Here is a 25,032-nt window from a genome sequence, read left to right as displayed (position 1 = left end):
TCTACACATATTTTTTGATTCTGAATTGAACACCTTTTCATATCAGTCTGGTGTGGAAAACAGCTTGAAGCGCTGAGTTAAGTCTGCTTCCAATTACAGGCCTTTGTCCTCAAATGTAAGTCTGGCTTTCTCAGGTTGGTTGTGCTGCATGGGGGTGGGGTGGGGACAGTACGATTATGAGTCTGCTGTCTGCATTCGATGGCTGTGGTGAAAACTGATAGACCTGCTCTTTCTAGCTGCTGTCAGTGGCCTCTGAGAAACAGGTCAGGTATCCTGTCTGATGTAGCACTCTCCATCACTTGCTGCTTGGCAGGGCTTAATCTGGACGAGGGCTCCTCCGACCTACTGCAGGGGGTGGTCTGTTCAGTAGCAATGTGCCTCTGAACATCTGCAGAGAGCCTTTGCCTTCCCAAAGAGTTATGGGGATTGCCACCCGTGCCTTTGTATTAGAAAGAATGTTTCCAGACCAGAGGATGTGGTTTTCAGGCAGGCTTGAGCGCCAGGCTTTGAGATACGTAATTCTTTTTTTTTCAAACTTTATTTACACTTTTCAAGTTTATACATTTCACTAGTTTTATACATTTCACTCATTTTTCTTTCTTCTTTTTTTTGGGCAAATCATTGGTTTCTTTTAAGTTACATTCATAGAATCACATTATAACATCTCAGTTCTCCTACGGCTAAACATGTATTTATAAATAATAATAAAACAAAAACAAAAATTGATTCATTCGTATTCCTTTTATACTTGACTACCCTTCCCTTCTTACTTGGGTCCTCAGTTTTACTTATTTGAATGCCTCTCTTAACACGTCTATGAGTTTGTTTTCCTGTTTTTCCACCGCTGGTTTTGAGTGTTAACTCGGGACAGGTTTTCAACGCACTATGTTATTTCCATGTGGATTGCAACAGTCACGTTAGTTCACCTATGTTTTAAACTGTGGTTTAGGGAGTGAAAGTGCTTGGCTCCTCCCCTACTGCTGTGCTGTGGGAAGGTAAACCATGGTTTGGCTTGGTGTTATGTCTAAACTTGGACTTATGGTTTGTTTCCCCCAAACAAACCATGAGTGGTTAGCCAAGAACAAACTTTGGTTACAGCTCACTGTGGATTTTTATTATTATTATTTATTGCATATTTATTAGTGCATATTTGCAGGGACTCAAGGCAGCTGACAGATAAAAATAAGAGCTAAAAACATAGGAAATAAGCAATTGTTTTCTTAAAATTAAGCTTTGACAGAATTTATCTATATTAAAAAAAATCTATTAAAACCATACAAATAATAACAGTAAAACCAGGCCTTTCATTAAAAGCAGTCTGTTCCCAAGAGCCCTTGTCGGCAGAGGGACAACAAGGAGAGAAACAGTCAAAACCGGGAGGGAGTTCCAAGGTTGCCTGGGAGCAGCCACCAAGAAGACCCTTTCTCAGAATCTCAGAACCAGGGCAGGTTCACATGCGGGAGTATGGTATTTCAGAGAGGTAGAACCTAAGCCACGCAGGGCTTCATAGGTCATAACCGGCACTTTGAATTGTGCCTGGACACAGACCGGTAGCCAATGGAGCTCTTGCAACAAGGGAGTTGTCCACTTCCTATAACCATTGCCAGGCAGCAATCTGGCTTCAGCTCTTTGAGCTGGTTGAAGTTTCTGAACACTTTACAAAGGCATGTTGCAGTAATCCAAACGGGGTGTAACTTAGGCGTGTGCCATTGTGGTAGGGCAGGTACTGCAGTACTCAGGTGTAGGCCTGGAGAGTGTGGGAAAGGATGAGGAGGAAGCCTGAAGGCCGGGTGCTGCTGCTGTGTTGTCTGAGCAGCTGGAAGGCCAGGATCCTCGTGTCGAAGCCAGACTTGGCAAATCCAGAGGCTTCATACCGCTTACCAATCGGAGACGCCGGTGTTGTCCATACTGGTGCAAGGGAAAAATAGATATAAACAGAGAATTCCTGGGTGCCAAGATCCAAGTTTGGGGCAAGTACACTTTGGTGGGAGAAACACCAGTGGAGATTTAAATTTGCAAAATATGCAGCAAACCGTGGAAATATAGGCTGTTAGACATTTAAAATATGCCCTTCAAAGTGAGTTCCAGAGATTCCCTCTTCTTCCGGAATAGGAAAAAGACCACAAGTTTGGTAAGTTAAATTTTTTTTTTGATTATAAACTCTCTAAAGCTCAGATTCACGTGCTTCAGAAAGTTCACAGACCATAAAACCTGGCTTAGTATAAAAGGAGAGTAAGTTAAGTTAATTTAGAATATGCAGAAAATGATAAAATAAATGCAAGGAACCGCAGAAAGAGGAGGAAGGGAGGTTTGAAATGTTAGAACTATTGTTAAACTATTGAAATGTATATAAATGAAATCTATAAATAATTATGTTAAAAATTTAAGCCGGCTTAGTTGCAAAGTGGTGAAAGTTCCTGAATTATTGGTATAGGAACTCAAGAGAGGCTTGTGAGAGCCATGTGGTCTGAGCTGTAGCAACCAACTCAAACCTCTTTACACAATGAGCTTCTCATGTTGACTGAATACAACAATAGGTAGGGGGATGTGACCCAGCTAAGCCTGGCAGGACAGGACAGAGCTTACTCTATGGTTTTAACCCCTTCATACATGAATTAAGCATGGTGGTTATATGAGGCTGGTTGTCCCATCGTCCACCCATATTCTCTTCTGCACTTGATGAAAGCTGTGATGCCAGAGCTTTCACAGTTCTAAGAAGTTCGCTGCAGCCTATGAACATCTGCTCTGAACTTTGCTTTCTTTTAGGTGTCAGGCAAAAAACTTTTTCTTTTCACCTAAACCTTATAAAATTATTTCAGAAATCATGAATATTTTGACATCTCTCGTTGCTAATTGTGCTTTGATCTGCTGTAGGTTTTGTTTATATTGTTTATCATTATTGAACTTGTTTTTAATGTTTATGAACCAATTGAAAATTATTGACAAAAGGTTGCATATAAATATCAGTCAGTCAACCATAGGTTACACCAAAACATAGAAACTTTTCGAATAAATAAAAGACACACATAGAATGGGTCAATGGCACAAGGTGAGAGGGTTTAGCTCACATCCCCATGTGTCATGACCCTGATCTAATTTGGGCTCCTCCACTTTGATCTTTTGAAAACAAAACTTGGAAGATCCAATCACAACTCACATTTAATTTGGCTCTTGCTCCAGGGTCTTACCTGTTCAATTGTCTAAGAATCCTCTTTGCACTGTTATGCTGGAGGCAGGCATCATTTGTCCTAGGAAACTTTTACTGGCACTGCTTCAAAATGGACTTGCAGCATCTGAATGGTTGGGCTCATCCACACTTCCCCCTGTCCCGCTGCTTTTCTCCAAGGAAAACTGCTCTTTAGTGCTCAATCGGAGCAAACAGCAATTCAGATTTCCCCCAGATTGCCATTTGTTCTGACCTATCACTAAAGAGCTAGTTTTCTCTTGGAAAGAAGTGGAAAATTGCCGAGACCTGGGCTTTCTAGGCCCAGGACAAGCAGAAGGATGGGTGAGTCCTTTGATGCACAAGCAAGATGCAAAACCGAATGAGATGGCTTCAACTGAATAGCCAGTACAGCAGGTCCCACTAGTGCAATAAGGGCTTTTCTCCCCTCCTCTCCCAAAACAGCACAAGGAAGAGAGAGATGGTTTGGCAACTGGCTCAAAGAACGATCACTGTAGCATGGTGTTGAATTCCACTCAATGTGTGCTCGTCACACACAAGTCTGGAGAAGAGCAATCCTGGGGTCCTTGGATGAAGGACGGATATAAATTTAATAAATAATAATAATAATAACAGCAAGGCTTGGTCCACTTCAGCAAGTTGCCCGCTCTGAACTGGGTTGCCATGTGGCTCCTCATAGGAAGAAATGCAGATGTGAAATGTGTATAACCTGCTCTCTGGTGGCAGAATGGATTGACCGGGTGAGAGCTTTGGCTGAGCCTGGTCCAAGCAGCCCAAGTCCATTTTGCAAATGTGCACTTTCTGAGCTAGACAGACAGAGAATGGCTTCAGCCACCCACACTGTAAGAGGCAGCCTTGGTGCTGCTCAGGCAGAGGGAGGTGAGATTGTTATCTTTGATGCAGATCACATGGGGACTTGCAGAGCACAGGATGAGGAGGGGAGGAAATCAGCCAGACAGTGAAGTGGTGAAGGCAGGATGGGGTGAGGAGCTCAGCAGGAAGCCAAGGTAACTGGGCAGATGGCTCTGTGCTGTGGTGGAAGGGGAACTGGTTATTGGGTGGGGGTTGCAGAATGAGGGGTGAGGAAGAGAAGTAACAGAATTGGGACCGGGAGATGTACTCTGCACCCCTTTGTTGCAGGAGATCTAGCTGTTGATTGGGCAGATACAATTGAAAATTGAAAATAAAACATTTTTTAAAAATGCATTATTCAGGAGAGGCACTCTTGCACTGTGGCACAACAAAGGCAGGGCAAAAACCAGAACATTTGTGGTGCAAAAAGCTTGCATAACTAATGATTAAATTTCAGGAGGAAGCTATGGGGCATGCACTGGTTGGAAAGGAAGCAGTATGTTCCCCTGGAAACTTTTGCAGGTGGAAACAGTATTGAAAAGGGGATTGTGTACAACTGCCCTGATACCACCAGGAGCACAAATAAAAACTGATGCACAATAAAAATGATATCCAGAGAACCCAGCAAAGCACAACTGAGACTGAACGAAATCCTGCACAAATATGCCCTAAAAGATTTTGCTCTGTAGGTGTTACTCAGCCAGGATTTTCCCTTCGGTGGTTTTTTGATGAACTTGTGCCAGACGAACCTGCTGCCCCAGTTCCTGTGGGTCCCATATTCTCACCCTCTGGACACCTCTGAAGTATTAAACCGGGCTGTGGAGCTAGCTGCCTAGAACAAAGCAGTGCCCACAGCAGGGAGGAGGGTAGGGAATGAAAGGTTGGTCCTCGCTTTGGGATGCACAGCAATCCCTGCTCAGAGCAATCCCTGCTCCAAGGCTGGCACCATGCAAGGGGGTTGGGCAGGATGGCTTCCCAGTGCACAAGGGATGTGGTAGGACAGGTTCTGTGGGTCAGGGCAGAGCCGGTTGCTCAAGAGGCAAGCCCCACAGTGCCCCACCCATGGCTCTTTGGAGCTAGACCACAGTCTGTGAGGTTTGGCAAAGCACGGTGAACCTTCTCTCGACGGTTTCAGACAAGGCAGATGGGCTTCTGTTGATACTCCACTGTCCGCTCCCAGGTTCTGCAAGCCTCAAGGAGCTTAGCTTGCAAGTTACAATTAGCAATGCTGCGCGGTGCAATCTCTTTCATCACAGGAAGTGTCTGGGTATGAGAATGACAGTGTGGGATGCAGTTGGGCTTGCCATCTTATTTTCTGTTCCTGTTGTTAAAGGCGCAGGAGCCTTGCTAGAAAAATGTCCGTGACTGAAACACAGCCGGTGCAGGGCAGCATCTCTCAGGACCAGAAACCTCTCAGTTGCGCTCCACGAATGGACAGGGATGGAATTTGACTGCGGTAACCCTGCTGCAACATCCACCTGCCACTAAAAAGGACTGTTCCTTGGTGGGGAAAGACTACCTTCTGGGTTTCAGGAGGAGAAAAGTGCATCTTTCAGTTGCCCTGAGAAGCATAGCTGTCAACTTACAGATTTGAAAATAAGGGACCAGCAGCCTCGAAAATAAGAGATCAGCAGCCAAAATAAGGGATTTTCCAGGCACAGGTATGTTTAGCTTCTGAGCCCCTCCGAGCCAAAGGCAGAAAGCCCAGCCAGCAGCCAAACGAAGCCTCATCAATAAGGGACAGCAGCGGGACATGGTGCTGGGATAAGGGACTGTCCCGCCAAATAAGGGACACTTGACAGCTATGTTGAGAAGGCAGGTATCGCTTGTGTTTCCTTGCTGCTCAGGAGAGGGAACCATGTGGCTTTGGTCAAACTGCCAAGACAGGAAGAGTATTAGGCCATTCAGTAAGAACCAGAAGGTGGGAAATCTGGACTCACTTTTAGCTTAACTGCGATATCCCGAAACCTTGCATGGAATACGAGGGTCTTTTGTTTTTGATGCTTTTCTGGAACCTTCTGCATTTACACTTTTGCTTTTCAGATGGAGGCTCCCCAGAAACACAGGTCTGGAACAGATACGCCGTCCTTGTTGAGGTCCTACAGGTGGCAGACAGTTCTACAGAACGGGGAGAAGGAACCGGAGTTTAACCATGCGACATGGGGCAGCAGCAGCCGGAGGGACAAGTTACAGAAATGGAGGCGAGTACAAAGCCAGCCAGAGACCGAGCTTTCTGAATCTAGCCATGAGCATCCACAAGCACCAGCGGGCCCCCAAGACAGCAGAGCTGCTGCTAAGAGATCCGTCTTCCAGAGGGCTTTCTCCACTCCGGCCAAAGTGCCCAAGGCCCAGGAGAGAAGCAGTAAGATGAGTTTAAGGAAGTACTTGCGCTCTGTGTCCCACCGAAGGAACCAGGAGGGGACCCTCCGATCGGAAAGGGAGACTAAGGAAGCGAGCAAAGGTAAGACAGCTCTCCCCAAGGGCAGTTTTGTGATGGACCCAGCTGGATTTCTGTGTTGTTTTGAACTAGAAGAGAGCAGACCATACGTGCAGGACAGGCTGGGGGAAGTGGGTAGCTGCATAAAGCAGGTTCAAGGCCTGACATTGCTCAAAAACACCTTCCACATCCTGTCTAGGGTTCTATCGCCTATGACTGAGATATCTTTTGAAAGCATGAAGGCAGTGACTGGTGAAATCCCAGGTGACAATGCAAGGAGCCATGAGGAATTGATGCTTCAGTGCTCTGCATGACTTTACCTTGCACAAACCATAGTATATGCAAAATAAAAAAAGTAAAAAATAAAAGTAAAGGACCCCTGGACGCATGGAAACGCCATTTACTTTTCTGCCGCAGCGGTACCTATTTATCCTTTTTTTTCTTTCAAAGTTTCAAAAAACAATTTTACACACACACACACACACACACACACAAACACATGTTTACATTAACCCATAATCCATTTCAGTACATTTATGGGGTTCCCTGAACCCCCAGACTTCCCCACACTCCTCCCTTGGCTTCCATAATTTATCTTCCTTTTTTACTGCATCTAATTCAATTTATCTAAACTATTACACTTCAACTTTATCCTTTGTTGTTTTAAATTATAAGTGCTAAATCAATCCTGCTAACGTTTTTAAATGTTTACAGCGTTCTTTAATATATTCTATAAAGTTATGCCATTTATTATCCTCTTGGTGCCTGATCTTCCCAGTCAGGCTTGCCATTTTGGCATAGTCCATCCCTGGGCAGATAACATTCTAGCTGCTGTTGCTGCATATATAAACAGTACTTTCTTATCCTTCGGTAATTCTTCTCCTATTATACCTAATAAGAAAGCCTCAGTTTTTTTAAACAATAGTTATTTTAAACATCCCCCCCCCCCAGTTCATTTATAAATCATTTCGCAGAAGAGAGGGGTGGTACCTATTTATCTACTTGCACTGGCGTGCTTTCAAACTGCTAGGCTAGCAGGAGCTGGGACAGAGCAACGAGAGCTCGTGGGGATTCGAACTGCTGACCTTCCAATCGGCAAGCCCAAGAGGCTCAGTGGTTTAGACCACAGCGCCACCCGCGTCCCTATAAAGAGCAAAATAAATGCCCTTAATGTCCGTATTTTATTCATGCGCAGAATTTGGGTTGTTTCAGCCAAGCTGACACAACCCATAACTGTTCTGATCGGTATTAGAACGCAAAAAGAACCAAAGTGAAGTTGATATTCTGGATTAATCTGCCAAGGAAAATAAATGATGTGATAATATGTCTGGGCTGCCAGTGTCTTCCTCTGTTTCTCAAAGGGTGAGCCTCTCCACCTCTCCAGGAATTTCTCTCTTCTTGCCAAATTCTGGGAAGAATAATGGTTGGTTTTAAACCACGGTTTAGAAACTATTGTGCAATAAGTAAGCAGCTGTCTGTCTTTCATCAGGCTGCCATGAAAAAAAGAAGAAGAACTGGTGTGGTGATCGGCTGGGGAGATAGTTAAAAGTTTAGGAAAGTGCAAAGTTCCTAGTCTTCTTTAATTTACCCCTATACCACATTTCAGTTTAGATGCAAAATTGAGTGGGATTTTCTTCCCTGTGGGGCAGAAGGGAGGAATGCTGGCTGAACTAAAGACGATGCAAAATAGATCTATTGCTGACCCAGTTAATCTGAAACGATTGACTGCAAACCACTTCCGTCCTATTGACACCATTCTGAAGTCAGTGAGGCTCTTGATGCCTAAAGTCATTTGAGCACATCTGAATGTGTTCTTTGATTTGATTCCAACTCTCAACCTGCAAAGGAAAATCCCTTGACACTCCCTGCCCTCTCCTGCTCCATTGCTTCTGCCAACTGCTAATAATACGGTTTGGGTGAGCTTAGGTCTTCCTTAGGTGTCTGTTTCATGCCTTAGTTTGGTTTACTTGACTGCACCATTTTAAAAAGTCTGCATTGAAACATGCAAGCTTTTTCGTTCTGCTGGTGTTGAAATGACGGCCGTAGCAGCTACTTCCTTCACTTTGGTGAAAAGCCTTTCCTACACGAGTTGGCGTTCCGCTCCATACATCTGCACTTGTTTGTTGTGCACAGCCCACACTCCTTACCTCAAAGCAGCGCTTTTGTGGAATGTGATTGCGAAACAGCTGTGTCTGTGTGTGGTGTATTTTATATCATTTATAATAAGTGACACATCCTCTCCCTTTGCTGCCAGTGCTATCGCTCTGCCTTTTGTTCCCGTTTATATTTTATTATTTAAGTTTGTTTGTTTTAAAAGCAAATAAACTATTTATTTGGTGGCGTGCTTTGGTGTGAACTCCTGCATGCGTGGGAATGCCTAGCCAGTTTTCGTTTCTTTTAAAAAAAGTTTTATTTATGCTTTTCAGGTTTATACATTTCACTAATTTTTCAATCATTTTAACATTTCAAAACTTGACTTCCTTCCCCCTCTTTCTGTGGTTCCTTAAATTTATTTTTAATATCTTCTGCATGTCCAGTTTAACTTAATTTGCTCATTTATTCATCTTATTTAAATGTATACTCTTATAAAACTGCAGGTTATTACAATAATCCTGCCAATGTTCTTATCTGTTTACAATTTGTAAATATTGTTTAGGGAAGCTTTTAATGTTTGATGTATCATTGTATTTTAATATTCTTTTGGAAGCCGCCCAGAGTGGCTGGGGAAACCCAGCCAGATGGGCGGGGTATAAATAATAAATTATTATTATTATTATTATTATTATTATATTCAATAAACCATTTCTATTCTTTTATTAAAAAGTTTGTTATCTTGATTTCTTAGTTTTCTGGTGAGTTTTGCCATTTCTGCATATTCCATAAGTTTTTGTATCCATTCTTCCTTTGCTGGGACTTCTGCTTCTTTCTATTTTGGGGTGAGTAACATTTTTGCCGCTGTGGTCGCATACATGAATAAGTTTCTATACAGTTAAGGTAGTTCTGGCCATATAATTCCCAAAAGAAAAATGTTAAGTTGTGGGTGAACATATCAGATGACACAGCGATTCTTCCAAAGCAGCTCTTTATTTGTAAGCTGGAACAGAACTAACCGAGGAGCTCAGTCAGCCTGCTTATATAGAGCTCCAGAACAATAGTAACTGTTGCAACTTTCTAAAACTATCTATCCAATCACAGAACGTCACTTTTCGATCCTTCATTTGCATACAAACTATCCAATCACTGAACATTACTTTCGATCCTTCATTTGCATAACTATCTACAGTATCCCCCTGCTGGCCCAGGGTGAGAACATCAGTACATAACAAAAAACTTCTGTGGGTTTTTTTTACAAACATTATTTTTTAAAAAATATATATATTTATTATTTTCTTCCTTAAACAGTATTTTCAACATTACAATACCAAACACAAAGACTTTCTGCTCTGCCCAGCATACGACTTTCCTCCTTTCCTTCAGTAGGTTTTCCACTTTCAGATCGCGCAGTTTAAATCTTTAACCTATTGTCCACATTGTAGGATTTATTTCAATCCTGCTTGTGTCTTCAGATTTTTGCAATTATTATTCAAATATGCAATAAATTTACTCCAGTCCCTTTGGAATTTCTAATCGTCCTGGTCTTGAATCCTGCAAGTCAGTCTGGCCATTTCTGCAAAGTCCATCATCTTCGCCTGCCACTCTGCAATGGTAGGTACCTCCTGTAACTTCCACTTTTGGGCCAATAAAGTTCTCGCTGCAACTGTGGTGTACATAAATAGTCTTTGGTCTATCTTTGCAATTTCCTCTCCCATCAAACGTAGCAAAAATGCTTCCGGTTTTTTTGGGGAAGGTATATCTAAACATATTTTTTAGTTCATTATAAATCAGTTCCCAAAATATTTTTACTCTTGTCACAAGTCCACCGCATGTGATAAAAGTCACCATCTGATTCTTTACATTTCCAGCATATTTTATCTCTCATTCTATACATTTTAGTTAACTTTACTGTTGTCAAATACCAACTATCTTCATTACATTTTCTTTTAATGCCATACACTGTAAATTTCAAATTTTCATTCCACAATTTTATCCATGAATCAAATTCAATGTTGTGCCCAAAGTCTAGTGCCCATTTTATCACCACTTCTTTCACTTCCTCATCTTTGGTAAACCATACTAACAACAAATTGTACATCTTAGATAAAAGTTTACTTCTGCTTTCCAACAGATCGATTTTGAAATCTTGATTTTTTTGTTTTCAAAACCAACCTTCTTCTTATCAACATTAAATGTGTCACTAACTTGATGATATTGCAACCACACTGTAAATAAACCTTCAGTTTGATCATATGGTTTAAGTTTTAAGCCTTGCTTGGTTTCCATCAAAATCTCTTCATATGTGGCCCACCTTCCCTCCATATTTAATTTTTTGACCGTCAATACCTCAAACATTATTTTAAACAACCCAGCCAGTTTTCTCTCTGTGTATGTGTGTGTGTTTTAAAAAGATGAGATATAGTAGCATGGTAGTGTTGGGCTCCATCTTTTTTTTAAAGTCATCATAAACCTCTTAAAAATAGGAAAATATTCCAAGAGGTATGTGAGGGGTGGTGAGAGAGAGAGGAAGGAAGAGAACTTGTAGCATCTCAAGAGCTAGCCAATTAGTGCTCTGACTTCTGCTATGAACAGGAATACCTAGGATGCATCCACACAGCGGTTTAATGTACAGTGGTACCTCGGTTTTCGAACAGCTTAGTTCACGAACAACTTGGAACCCGAACGCTGCAAACCCGGAAGTAGGTGTTCCAGTTTTTGAACTTCTTTTCGGAAGCTGAACGTGCTCTGTTTTGAGTCCCCCTGTGTTTCCTGTTGCGCTGCTAAAATGAACTATGAAAAGAAAAGAAGGGAAGTCATTGATATCTTAAGGATGTAAAAATGAGTACTTTAAATTGTAAAACAGAAAAATTAATACAATGGTACCTCGGTTTACGAACTTAATCCGTTCTGGAAGTCCATTCTTAAACCAAAACCGTTAAACCAAAACCGTTCCTAAACACTTTCCCTAATGAAGCCTCCTGCCGCTGGTGCCCTTCCACCATTTGGATTCCGTTATTAGACCGAGGTAAAGTTCTCAAACCAAGACACTATTTCCGGTTTTGCTGAGTTTGTAAATCAAATCGTTCTTAAACCGGACTGATCTTATACCGAGGTAATGTGTGTGTGTCTCTGTGTGTGTGTGTGTTGTTTCAGCTTTAGGGATCTGCCCTGTATCTTCCGCTGTGAAGACGGAATTAATGCAGCTTCTCTGAAAACATCTTCTCCTGCTTTTGCCTGCTTTTGCCTTCCTTGTCATCCAATGGTCCAACCATCTCCCTAGCTTATTTCCTGTTGCTCCACATTATGTTGCATTTTTGTGTTGAGCTAGGTATACAAGTCTCTTTCCATTGGGTTTTGGTTTCCTTTCCCCCGCCCTTCCTAATTGCACCCAAACCCTCTATGCAAATTTTGTTTGGGATTGTTAAACTGGCAAATAATTGCTAGCTGCCGCTCAAAGGAGAGGGCGGGATGGGCAGGGCTGCTGTTGTGGGTGGGGATGTCTTTCAGAGATTATCCTGTGGTGATTGGCATGTCAGAAGGAAGGTGGAACGGTGTGGCACAAGCTTTGCTGTTTTGCAGGCACTAACTGGCCAATGATGCAGCTCTTGGTAGTAGTGGAAACTGCAGCTCGATGCTTTTCTGCTGTGATTGACTATGCCAACCCATCCAGCTTTCCGATCTCTATCTGCATGTAGCCGCACAAGCGCGGGCAGGATCCACCTCAGGGACAGGAGGAGCCGGCAGCCACCCCCTCGTTTCCCTCTGACCTCTCCCTGTGCTTGAGTGGGATAGAAAAATCTCAGCCACCAGGAGGACAGCTGCGACTCATAGGGAGGGCATGAGATGCTTGACTTTCCGGTGCCCACAGCCTGGCAGCGTAATACTTGAAAAGACCCTAAATGGTGTGCCCATCAACCCCAAAACACCAGTATAGTGGTACCTCAGGTTACAGACTCCGCTAACCCAGAAATAGTACCTTGAGTTAAGAACTTTGCTTCAGGATGAGAACAGAAATTGCGTGGTGGCGGCATGGTGGCAGCGGGAGGCTCCATTAGCTAAAGTGGTACCTCAGGTTAAGAACAGTTTCAGGTTAAGAACGGGCCTCCAGAACGAATTAAGTTCTTAAACAGAGGTACCACTGTATTGTCATTTTTTGTGTGTGTGACTCAGTGAAGCCAAGTTACAGGCTGTGCTACTTTCCAATGTTCAAGGCAAATTTAGCAAGGTGACCCCGTCATAATGGTTGCGCTCAGCTTCCAAATAGATTTTGTTCAGTCTGTGTTAAGGGATCCCATTAAGTGGGTGATTTGCACTTCCTGGATTAATATGCACATCCAATGTCCTGCCTTGGTTCCTTAGAGCAGGGGTAGGCAACCTAAGGCCCAGGGGCCGGATGTGGCCCAATCGCCTTTTCAATCCAGCCCATGGACGGTCCAGGAATCAGTGTGTTTTTACATGATGATGATGATAATAATAATAATCATCATTATTATTATTATTATTAGTAGTAGTAGTAGTAGTAGTAGTATTTTATTTATATCCCGCCCTCCCCAGCTGAAGCTGGGCTCAGAGCGGCTAACAACAGTAAAAAAATAACACAGTTTACATAAAATCACAATCAATTAATTGAAATACATTCTAAAATCAATTCATTCTAAAATCAATTCAAAATCAAATTAATGGCAACCCTTGGGCTGGAGTGCTATGAGGATCACAGAGGGAGGGGGTCAGACTGCACCTTGGCCAAAGGCCTGGTGGAACAGCTCTGTCTTGTAGGTCCTGCGGAAAGATGTCAAGTTCCACAGGGTCCTAGTCTCTTGTGACAGAGCGTTTCACCAGATCGGGGCCACGGCCGAAAAAGCCCTGGCTCTGGTTGAGGCCAGCCTAACCTCCCTGTGGCCCGGGATCTCCAAGATGTTTTTATTTGAAGACCGTAAGGTCCTCTGTGGGACATACCAGGAGAGGTAGTCCCGTAGGTACAAATGTGTGCTTTTATTTAAAATGTGTCTCTGGGTTATTTGTGGGGCATAGGAATTCCTTCATTTCCCCCCCCCCCAATGTAGTCCAATCCACCACATGGTCTGAGGGACGGTGGACCGGCCCACAGCTGAAAAAGGTTGCTGACCGCTGCCCTAGAGGAACTCACAGAGCAAGGCAGCAAAGCAGGCCAGGTATTGCAGCACTACGGAGAGCTCCAAGTGAGCTCCAAAGGTCTAGGGGTGAACTGAGGACTTTTGAGCCTTTGTCCAGCTGTTCATTGCTGGGCTCTGAGGCCATGGCAGAACATCAGTTATCCTTCAGTTTTCACACATCTCTAAATCTTAAGATACACTTCTCTGGCCTAAACAAAAACAAACATTGTTCATAAATGCATATTGTATGTTAGAATGCATATAAAATGCCCCCCTATATATAATTAAATTTTCTTTTTTACAATTTAAAGTACTCATAATTACATCCTTAAGATATCAATGACTTCCCTTCTTTGCTTTCCATGGTTCATTTTACATATCATAAATCCCTGCATATTCTACAGAAACTATACCATTCAGTATGCCATTACTGCATCCATCAAAACATATTTACACTGTTGAATTTATGTTAATGCTGCCAGCATTTTCAGCTGTACGCAGTTATATATATATGCTAAATCTAAAGTTGCCTGATTTATTCAATGGTGTTTATCTAGTCTTTTATATATTGTATGTGTTTGGATTATCAATGTATGATTTTATGATTTTACTGTTTTAACTTATGCCAATAAAGGCTAGTTACAAGTTACAAGTCACAAGGGCATAGCATATAATGGAAAGACACGTTGATGGTAGTTACTTAGTTGGGAGGAAAATATATTTTGCTCTCACGTCTTTATTAGCAAGTATGAGCCCGGGTAAACCCAAATGCCTCCTTGTTCTTCTTCTTGCAGGTGATGATTCTACTGTCCAGTTGACCCAACTGACTTCGGCTGTGCCAACGGATGCAACCATCTGGGATGTGGCCAATGTGTCGCTGGTGGATCGACAGCTAATGGTCTTGGGCAGAGATGAGGAGGTGGGGCCATCTCTGACATTCAAAACTGTAGGAGGGAGAAGGAGGGTGTGTCTGTCTGTCTGAACACACCCAGCACATGGTCTCATGTCACGGAAGTGTATGCTTCTCAGGCCGTGAACTGCTGGCTGAGTGTTGACTGAAGCCACTGCTGCTCAGAGACCTGAGCCCAACTTTGCTGGTTATGGATGGCATCAGTACAGTGGTACCTCGGGTTAAGTACTTAATTCGTTCCGGAGGTCTGTTCTTAACCTGAAACTGTTCTTAACCTGAGGTACCACTTTAGCTAATGGGGTCTCCTGCTGCCGCCTTGCCGCCGGAGCACGATTTCTGTTCTCATCCTGAAGCAAAGTTCCTAACCTGAGGTAATATTTCTGGGTTAGCGGAGTCTGTAACCTGAAGCATATGTAACCTGAAGCGTATGTAACCTGAGGTACCACTGTACCTTAAAGGTTCCTGCCAAATTTTCTACACTGCCAGTAAGGATTCATAGAGTAATGGTCCTCCATGGGTCACAGATACAGGTCTCTCAACTCCAGGAAAGTAGAAAGGAAAATGGGCCTTCTATCCAGCCCCAATGCAGCTCTCACTCGGGGGGGGGGGGGGGGGAGCTAGGATGTCAGTGCCTGGGAAGCAGAGCAGAAATGGGAACTCTTATGTTAAGCTTGTTCTACAGGATCCCATGAGAGAAATGGGCCCATTTTCCTTTCTGCTTTCCTGAAGTTGAGAAATTTTCTACACTGGCTAAAAAGCCGCCTTCTTAACACACTGCTTTGGACCACGAGGGAAGTTGCCTCGTTTGTTTATTTATTTATCTATTATTATATTTCATCATATTATTTATATACTGCCTTTCATCAAAAGATCTCAGGGCGGCTCACAAGATAAAAATACAAGGGGAAAGCACAAATAAATAGTTAAAATGAAAACAACAACACATACACCCCTCCCTCAGACACTAAAAATATATAATGAAGGCGCCAGGCAAACCTCCCTGGGGAGAGCATCCTACAAATGGGGGCCATTGTGGAAAAGGCCCTGTTCTGTGTTGCCACCCTCTGGACCTCTTGTGGAGTAGGCACACAAAGAAGGGCTTCAGTGGTTGAATGCAGAGTCTGAGATGGCTTCTATGGGGAGAGGCGGTCCTTGAGGTCTTGAGCCCCACCTTTTCCCCTGACAGGGTCTCAAGGAGGCTTACAGCTAAAATAGAAACAGCTAAAAACTTTGAGGGTGGGGGGAAGCAATCATGTAAAACAAGCAAACATTTATTTTTTATTTTTTCTGTTAAAACATACAGATCATTCCAATAAAAGCATCACAGCACTAGCCCTTTCCTTAAAAAAACATTTAGCTCTTGTTGTTGGAACAAGAAAGTCTTCACCTGCTGTAGTGTAGAAGTATGGGGAAGAGGGAAATCATTATCATTATCGCTATCATCTATTTTGTCCGTGGTGTTTGGTTTGCCATTTTAGGGTCTGCTCCAGAATGGGAAACGAGCCAGTTCTGCTTCAGAGTCAAGTTTACTATACCCGCCAGGTACCCAGAGGGACAATGGTGAGTACTGAGAGACTGCCATATGCACACACACAGAGAGAGAGAGAGTCTGTTGAAAAGGAGAGCAGGGCGTTGGAAGGATCCAGTCCTTGCCAGCCTCTGAGATCATGCCCAGGGTGTTTGTATTTTTGACATCAAAGCCCAACAACCCAAATCATGCGAGCCACGGAGTCAGAGCCCTACCAACCACTGGGAAGCTAGTTTTCAGTAGCCACCAACCTGCTCCGCAAATTGGGATCCTTTAAATGAGGTAACAGAGGTGGTGGACCCTGAACAATTTCCCCTGGCACAAGATCAGGAGAGCCATTGTATCATGTGTCAAAATGTTTCCTTGAGAGCTCCAGCGTAGAAAGTACCGTATTTTTCGCTCTATAGGACGCACCGGACCATAGGAGGGGGAGAACGGGGGGGGGGGATTCTCCCCCTCTCTGCTCAGCGCCCCTTCAGCGAAGCATCAGGAGAAACGGAGCCCCTTCCATTTCTCCTCCCACTTCGCACTGCGCAGAGAGGGAAAACTGTGCAGCGTCTCTCCAGCGAAGCGAAGCCTGGAGAGCAAGAGGGATCGGTGTGCACTGACTCCTCTTGCTCTCCAGGCTTCAGGCAGCTATCTGCAAGCCTTCGGAGCGCAGCGGGAACTCCTGCTGCGCTCCGAAGGCTTGCGGATAGCCGCCTGAAGCCCCCGGAGCACAGTGGGAGTTCGTGCTGCGCTCCGGGGGCTTCAGGTGGCTTCACGTTGCTATCGCTGAAGCCAAGGAGCCTGTATTCACTCCATAGGACGCACACACATTTCCCCTTCATTTTTGGAGGGGGAAAGTGCGTCCTATAGAGCGAAAAATACGGTATTTGTGACCATTCATTTCGCAGGCCCACCTCACCCGTGAGGGCAAGGTGAGGCGGGTCCACGGGAGCAGCAGGTCCTGATGTCAATCTTTATTCCCCCCGTATTCCTGATATAGATCTTCCCTCACTCCTGCTTCCCTGGTGGGGAGGGGGGACACCATTTTGGGATCTGCCTCCGGCGCCAACATGCATTGGGTGGGTCAGAATTGGGCTGGCAAAGAACCTCAGTCCAGGATACAGAGGGAGCAGCAAATGGTGAGCTGGGTGCTGGGTACTGGGTACCCATCTTCCAGGAACTGCCTCTTCTGGCCAACATGACAGCCAACCAGTCCACTTTGCTTGGTCCACTTTGCTCCCGACAGAAATGCTCATCGAGGGAAGAAGCTTCTTAGACTCACAGACTCCCGAAAAAAAACCCTGCCAAGAGACTTCCTCCGGCTCGCAGCTCAGCAATGTGAAGGTAGAGAAGATGTTCAGTATATTACAGGTTCAGGGAGCCCAGACTGGTGCTTACTGGGAGTGGAGGAAAGAGGGGGGCCTTAGGAGGGAGGCATGACTCCTCAAGGGAGACTACGAAGAGCTATTTCATTTATATATTATTAGTTTTTTTAGCATATCATTTTCAACAATTATTAAACATACTTTTATATCTTATACAATTTTTTTTACTTCCATCAATCACATCTGAAAATTTTCAAATCTTTTTCACTTAATTTACATTTCTTACTTTCACCATTACATTTAAATATCATAACTAATGTCTCTCTTCTTTCTCTTCTTTGCAATATTTCATATATTCCTCCTTACAAAACTTTTTGTAGTCCTACTAGCATAATTTGTTGATTACAGTTGCTCTTCAAATAGTTCCAATTTTCTGTAAATCTCTGGTTTAAAGGTAAAGGGACCCCTGACCATTAGGTCCAGTCGTGACCGACTCTGGGGTTGCGGTGCTCATCTCGCTTTATTGGCCAAGGGAGCCGCTTCCGGGTCATGTGGCCAGCATGACTAAGCTGCTTCTGGCGAACCAGAGCAGCACATGGAAACACCGTTTACCTTCCTGCTGGAGTGGTACCTATTTATCTGCTTGCACTTTGATGTGCTTTCGAACTGCTAGGTTGGCAGGAGCAGGGACCGAGCAATGGGAGCTCACCCCATTGCGGGGATTCGAACCGCCAACCTTCTGATAGGCAAGTCCTAGGCTCTGTGGTTTAACCCACAGTGCCACCCGCGTCCCTAAATCTCTGGTTTACGAAGAGCTATTTCAAAACAGCACTGGGCTGAGCGGGCTCATGATGGTCTGGCTTGGCGTAAGGTAGCACCATTATCTGACCTGGGGCGCTTGTCAGATGAGACCTGTGTTCGTCCAGATGTTGTTGGGCTCCAACTCTTGTCAGCCCCAACCTCCATGGTTGATAGTTGGGAGTAGTGGGCGTTGCAGTCCAGTCGCATCTAGAGCAAACCAAGTTCCACATTCCTGTTATGGGGCAAGTCACACAGATAAATACTCTTCTGCACTCAGAATTCCTTCGTTTCTTCATTTATTTATTGCATTTATTACATCTCACACCATCTCTAGGGGCTGCTATGGAAACGCATCAAGGACCGGAAAGGACGGCTCCAGGCCAAGGCTGACTCCTCTACTGGACTTGTTGCTAATGGTAACAGGTAGGCCCAGAAGCCAGTTTGGAACAGAAGCGTCCATTGTTTTCTGTCTTTTATGCCTCTTTATGGATGCAGTGGGACGCAGGTGGCGCTGTGGGTTAAACTACAGAGCCTAGGACTTGCTGATCAGAAGGTCAGCGGTTCGAATCCCCACGACGGGGTGAGCTCCCGTTGCTTGGTCCTTGCTCCTGCCAACCTAGCAGTTCGAAAGCACGTCAAAGTGCAAGTAGATAAATAGGTACCACTCTGGCGGGAAGGTAAACGGCATTTCCGTGCGCTGCTCTGGTTTGCCAGAAGTGGCTTAGTCATGCTGGCCACATGACCCGGAAGCTGTACGCCAGCTCCCTCGGCCAATAAAGTGAGATGAGCACTGCAACCCCAGAGTTGGTCATGACTGGACCTAATGTTCAGGGGTCCCCATTACCTTTACCTTTTATGGATGCAATGGGCCCCATTTCTTTCCGCCTGTGTTTATATTTCCTGAGAACTAGAACGAAACCAAGGTTAGATCAGGGAATTTATCTAATAACTTGGATTGGCTGCATTAAATGCTGGCACCATGTCTTCTTCAGAGGGGGTAGGATGCTATGGACATTTTGTCAAACTCACCATGCCTGAAAGGATGCTCTGTTTACTTTGTTGCGGGTACCAGATTGCTTCACAACCACTCTGTTTGGCTGGGGGCCCACATGGCCTTTCCCCCGGGTTGTGATGCTAGGAAGGGGGGACTCCCTTTGAACCCTGTATGTGCTCGCCCCGTGATAGGGTTTCACTCTTCTTCCAACATCTCCTCCAGTTCCAGGTTGGTGCTGCTAGGAAAATGGCAGGAAAGAAGACAAAGCAAGATGTTAAGGGAGGGACAAGCCTCTGATAACTTTTTCTGCCGGATGCTGCAAAGTTAGTCTAATTTGAACAGAAATAAAAGTCTTAATAAAATATGCAAGGAAGGGATAATAATGCTTCTGTTGGTGATGGTTTCAGATGTTCAGGATTGTCCACCCACACTGTCTTCTCCTATCCTGGCCCCTCTTGTCACTTCCTCCAGGGAGGCCCTTCCTGGCCCGGCTGTTCTCATGGACTTGGGCAACGAAAAGGACGCCTTGATCCGCCCACTTCACAACAGCCTTCTGGGAGAGCGGTACTGCTTTGAGGTATGAGCCTATTGTCATCCCTTGACCTGAGAAGCTGCATTTCTCCACTTATGAAGGGGGACGTTCAGGGCCAGGCCTTGGGAGCTTGACCCAGTGATGAAAGAAATGCCTTCTGTACGCACTCGAGGACTCTGTCTCCTCCAGCTGGTCCAAGACGTGGAGAACTCGGCTTCCCAACCTCAACAAAGCTGCCTTCAGGCTGAAGCTCCGTCATCTGCCGTGTTCTTTTATCTATAAAGCTGTCGTGGCTACATGAGGGGCTTCAAGAAGTTCTTTTGTTGGGACTGGACCTGTAGACGAAGCAGAGGAGCATATTTTGGGGAAGGAGTAGGGCAAAGCCAGAGTCTGGCCATTCTTAGCGGGAGACAGCAATGCAAGCACTTTTTTTTAAGCTTACGGCAAGGCCCTAGCATTGGCACTGGGATGCAGTGCTGATGCCTGGCTTGGATTAAACCCTGCCTGTTCCTTGTCCCTCCCAAGTCTCCCAGGGTTTGGTTGCCCATGGGACAAACCCAGCGTGTGCTCTTAAGCACAACCCTCCCTTTCCTCTTCTCAGGTGCTGAGCACTGCGGGGCGCCGCTGCTTCAGCTGTGGCTCTGCTGCCGAAAGGACCCGCTGGATGGATGACTTGCGCCGGCTTGTCCAGCCCAGTATGGTAAAGAAGCATCTTCTTTTTATTTTTTTATTTTTTTAATCATTTTTTCAATACAAACAACCACAAAAAAACACATGTAACAAAAACCACAATAACACTAATAACACAATTTAACAATTCAGATTTGAGTACTGATATACCTATAGCTACACCTTTTTAACAATACTACCCCACCTCTCCTCCCCCTACTCACCACCATTGTCCACCTTATCGCTTAAGTATTCCTTCCAGATTTCTTCATATTTATCCATTCTTAATTTGCGTCGACATGCAATTTGTTCGTATGTAGCTAGTCTGTCCATATTGTCAATCCATGTGCTCAATGGAATCTTTTTGCGGCTCTTCCAATTCATCAAAACAAGCATCTTCTGTACTTTGTGTTGCTTGCAAGGGGTGCATGCTGCCTTTGTAACCAGTTTTCCCACTTGCCCTGTGGTGTATTTGCCCACTCACTCACCCTTCCCTCTCGTCTTCTCCTATCCCTATTCCCTGTATAAATCCCCGTCCTCTGTTGTCAGGCTTTGAGGAATCAGATCCCTCCCCCTGGTGGCAGCAAAGAAGCAGATAAAAAAGAAGAGTACCAATTAGTTTATTCAATAATCACAGCGAGAGACAAAGGAATGAGGTCTCTCTCTAGAAATGGTGTTGCTCCAAGTAAAGTCCCATCCCTCCTTCGTGTCCCCTAATCTATGCCAGTCCTGCATCTGAGCTTTCTGCCTCTGAGCTCTCTGTTCTAATACCCTCAATGACCACCTGGTCCGCGGGGCGCGGCGGGTCAGGAATGCTCTCCAAGGACACTGGACTCTGTCAGCTGTCTCTTCACTGGTGCTTCTTCTTCCTGCTGTTCCTCTCCTAATATTTCCCAGCTTTCCCCCTCTGCAGCCTTTGAACTATGCCCTTCTGCAAACCACTGATCTAAATCTATACTGTCCTCCTGTTCTTGGGAAGGTTCAGAAGAAAGTGGGTGGTCCCCACCATTCCTCCTCAGTCCAGCCCCTGACATCTGTCCTGTTCTCTGCACTTGTCCACACCTCTCCTCTGGGGCAGAAGTTGTGACCTGACCATTCCACGGTCTCATAGAAGAGTTAGCACAGCTGTACTTAGAAGCAAACACAGGCCCTGAATTCCTCCCGTCTTTTGGCCTTGAATTAAGTCACCACTCTTTTAGTTCATTTATCAATGCGGGTTCATCTCTGAGCTATATACATTGCATAGCACATAGTTAAAATTCACAGTGGACAAGTGCATTCAAAGTCATTGCACAAGGCATTTTTTTCATTTGATGTAAATTCAGGTTCCTTCCTCCCAACCCCCAATAACAAAATCAAGCAAATTAAATTTAACCTTGAGAATGAAACATATATTCTGCCTCCATTGTTGAACTAGATGACCCTCAGAGTCCCTTCCAAGTCTACAATTCCATTATTCCACCTTGACCCACCTTCCGCCTTCAACCTCATCCCACTTGCCTCTTGCTTTCCCTTCATCCTGCGTTCAGTCTGCCTCTCAAGTGACGGATTTCCGGCTGCATCTGCTTGCCTTGCTCCATGTCTCGGTGTTCCTTAACCAAACCGCTGGCTCATTTCCCCAGGACAACTGCGAGCGGATCGAACGCATGCTGAGCCTCTGGGTGTACGAAGCCCGCGACCTTGTTCCCAGGAAGCGCTACCTGGGCGAGGTGCAACTGGATGGGGTCCTCTACGCTCGCACCACAACCAAGGCAGCCAGCCCCACTGGAACCATCTTCTGGGGGGAGCACTTTGACCTGAAGACTCTTCCGCCAGCAGTGGAGCTGCAGGTCTGCCTGGTGCAGGAGGAGGACGGGCAGCAGCGGGCAAAGGGCAGCCCAGTTGCCGGCATGGCCGTTCCCCTGAAGGAACTGGCTGCGGTCCGCCAGCCCTTGGAAAGGTGGTACCCCTTGGGCAGAGACAGGCCCAACACGCCCGCCCTACGGCTACGTGGACGCTACTGCAACATCCAAGTGCTGCCCATCGTGCAATACAAAGAGTTTGCTGAGTATCTCACCTTCCACTATCGGGAGCTGTGTGCCGGACTGGAGCACAGCCTTAACGCCCGGGACAAGGAGGAGCTGACGGGGGTGCTGGTTCGCGTCCTGCAAAGCACAGGGAAAGCCAAGGTATCTCTTTGTTTGCAAAGGTAGACAGGGCCGGCCCACTCATGAGGCTAGGCAAGGCGACTGCCTTGGGCGGCAGGATCCACAGGGCCAGCAGAAATCTAGGACTAGATGATCCTCAGGGTTCCTTCCAGCTCTATGATCCTATCATTCTACATCTGGAAGGGACCCTGAGGACCATTCAGTGCAACCTCCTGCAATGCAGGAATATGCAGCTGTTCCATACGGGGATTGAACCTGCACCTGTCAGGATGCTGTCAGCGGCTCCTGGCTGGCTGCCCAGGAAAGTATAAAGACGAGGAAAAGTTTCTTACTGTCCTTTTTTATTTCAATCTTTACAGAGAGGCCATAGAGCCCAGCCTCTTGGATAGTGGCATTGTCCCAAGTGAATCTCCACCCCCCGTCTCTCCCACATTCTCATCTCCTCTATGGGTTCTTCTATGTGCCCTTTGCTCTCCTACTTTTAAGGCTCGCTGTGTTCTGGGAGATGGAGGGTCTGGAATGCTTTCTAATGACAATGTGTCAGCCAGCTGCCGCTCTGATTCTGCCTTCTCCTCCTCATTATTTCCCAACTTTCCTCCTCATCTGCCTCTGAGCTGTGACTTCCCACAGACCACTGTTGTAAATCTAAATTGCCTTCCTCTTCCTCCTCCCTGGGAGGGTCAGGATGGGGAGGTGGTCTCCGCTATGACTCCTCTGCCCAGTCCTAGACATCACCCTTGGCATTATCAGCACCATGCTCTAACCAACGGTATTATTGAGGCTGACTTATCCCCACGACCACCTTCAGCGCTAGAGGTGCCGGAACTCACCATGAACACCTCCCTCATTCTCTTAGAATGGCAATGGCATCCACCTGAGAGGTTCTGGAATTGCATTCCATTGAGTTCCAGCTGGGGGGAAAAAAGCTCTGATGTTCCTGATGTAGATCTTCACCCATCCCTTCTTCCCTGGCAGGGAGCGGGACGCCATTTTGGGATCTGCCTCAGGTGCCAAAATGTCTTGGGGCTGGCCCACAACGTAGAAGATGGGAAGGCCTTGGATACAACAGCTGCACAGCCAGTTCAAAGCTGATTCCCCTCACCTGTCATTGTGTTCCGCTGGTTCTAGCCTTCCAGCCTGCTGCCCTTCTAGGGTTTTCTAGTATTGCAGGGTTACTAAAGTGGCTCTCGGAAGCCAGGTTTGCTGCAAGAATAACCCTGGACTGCTTTGCGCTTTCCCAGAGCTGCAGCATGGACACAGGGCCCTGGATATCATTAAGTTGGGAGCCTGGTTCATAATCAGGATTCCAGGGTGAGTCAGTTGGTATGGGAGATCTCTGAGGAAGGTAGGGTTTGTTCAACTAACCCTTCCTGTCTTGTGTTGCAGGACTTTCTCATTGACTTGGGTGTGTCAGAGCTGGACCGTTTCGATGAGCGCGAAGCACTGATTTTCCGTGAAAATACCCTTGCCACCAAAGCCATCGATGAATACATGAAGCTGGTGGGAGGCCCTTACCTGCTGTCCACACTGAGTAAGTTGGCAACTGGCGGATAGGGGCGTGCAGAATTTTCTGAAGGAGCTAGTTAGGTTTCCCTGCTTGATTGCTGCCAGAGGAAACTCCAGAGTTTGGGCCTCTAGCAACAAAGAGTATTGCGCTCCTTTAAAGACTTAACATATTTTATTTTGTGAGCTAGAACCCACTTCAACATCTGCATGAGTGCTATCCTCAGTTGCAGGATTGGTACAGAATGTCATTCTTCTCTGGTTAAACTTAAACTGGCAGATTAAGTTGATGGATTATGCAGAAATGGCAAAAATGACTGGAAGAATCAGAAATCAGGAAAACCAGAATTTTAATAAGGAATGGGGAAAATTTATAATTTATAATTAAAAGTAATTGTAAACAGTTAAAATTGTTAGTAGGCTTGGAATAACACGTAGTTTAATGGTGAATTTTGGATATAATGGAGATGTAAAAGATTTGAATTATTATAAAAAATGCAGGAGGAAATGACTAACAATAGGACCCACAAAGGGGAGGAGGGAAGTCCAGGAGAGTCTTTGAAATCTTGATTTTATGATGTATGTTGGATATGTGAGCGTAAAATGTTAATTTGAAAAACCAAATAAATAAATTTTAAAAAAGAAAAGAAGTGGCAACGGAATGCAAAAAGTACAGCTTGCAACTCTCTATGGCCTGTAAAAGTGTGGGCGAGAGGATAGTTATTATGATGATTATTTTTTTAGTAGGCTGTCGGTCAGTATGCTTTCTTTACTAAGTTATTATTGATGTTTTGTAAAGTGTTTCTAATGTCATGCACCGGCTTGAGATCTTTTGATAAAGGGTGGTATATAACATTGAAATAAGAAGAAGTCATTTTGACCTCAGGTCTATGCAAAACGACCCTTCATGGCAGTATTAGCTGGGAACGCTCAAGT

At 45.1% G+C, this 25,032-nt stretch overlaps 1 protein-coding gene across 3 annotated transcripts in view; it reads left to right on the top strand.

Annotated features, from left to right (window-relative positions):
- The first annotated feature begins 1,322 nt into the window (after positions 1-1,322).
- RASAL3 (RAS protein activator like 3) overlaps positions 1,323-25,032 on the top strand; it is a 46,339-nt gene continuing 22,629 nt past the window's right edge. Inside the window, exons 1-11 of one of the 3 annotated variants that reach the window (XM_080988059.1) lie at positions 3,885-4,191; positions 5,370-5,697; positions 6,080-6,497; positions 14,494-14,618; positions 16,088-16,169; positions 17,372-17,469; positions 18,586-18,674; positions 19,717-19,822; positions 20,379-20,477; positions 22,069-22,614; positions 23,980-24,124. In XM_080988059.1, the coding sequence (XP_080844185.1) occupies positions 6,080-6,497; positions 14,494-14,618; positions 16,088-16,169; positions 17,372-17,469; positions 18,586-18,674; positions 19,717-19,822; positions 20,379-20,477; positions 22,069-22,614; positions 23,980-24,124 (1,708 nt within the window). In that variant the 5' untranslated portion in view covers positions 3,885-4,191; positions 5,370-5,697. Of the gene's footprint in view, positions 2,132-3,884; positions 4,192-5,369; positions 5,698-6,079; positions 6,498-14,493; positions 14,619-16,087; positions 16,170-17,371; positions 17,470-18,585; positions 18,675-19,716; positions 19,823-20,378; positions 20,478-22,068; positions 22,615-23,979; positions 24,125-25,032 lie in introns of those variants that run through there. The other 2 variants (XM_080988058.1, XM_080988060.1) reach the window with 2 other exon arrangements.

This window comes from Podarcis pityusensis (assembly GCF_964106645.2).
Source record: "Podarcis pityusensis genome assembly, chromosome: 17".
Taxonomy (NCBI): Eukaryota; Metazoa; Chordata; class Lepidosauria; order Squamata; family Lacertidae; genus Podarcis; species Podarcis pityusensis.
Note: the sequence above shows the minus strand (reverse complement) of the source record. Positions and strands in the feature narration are given on the sequence as shown.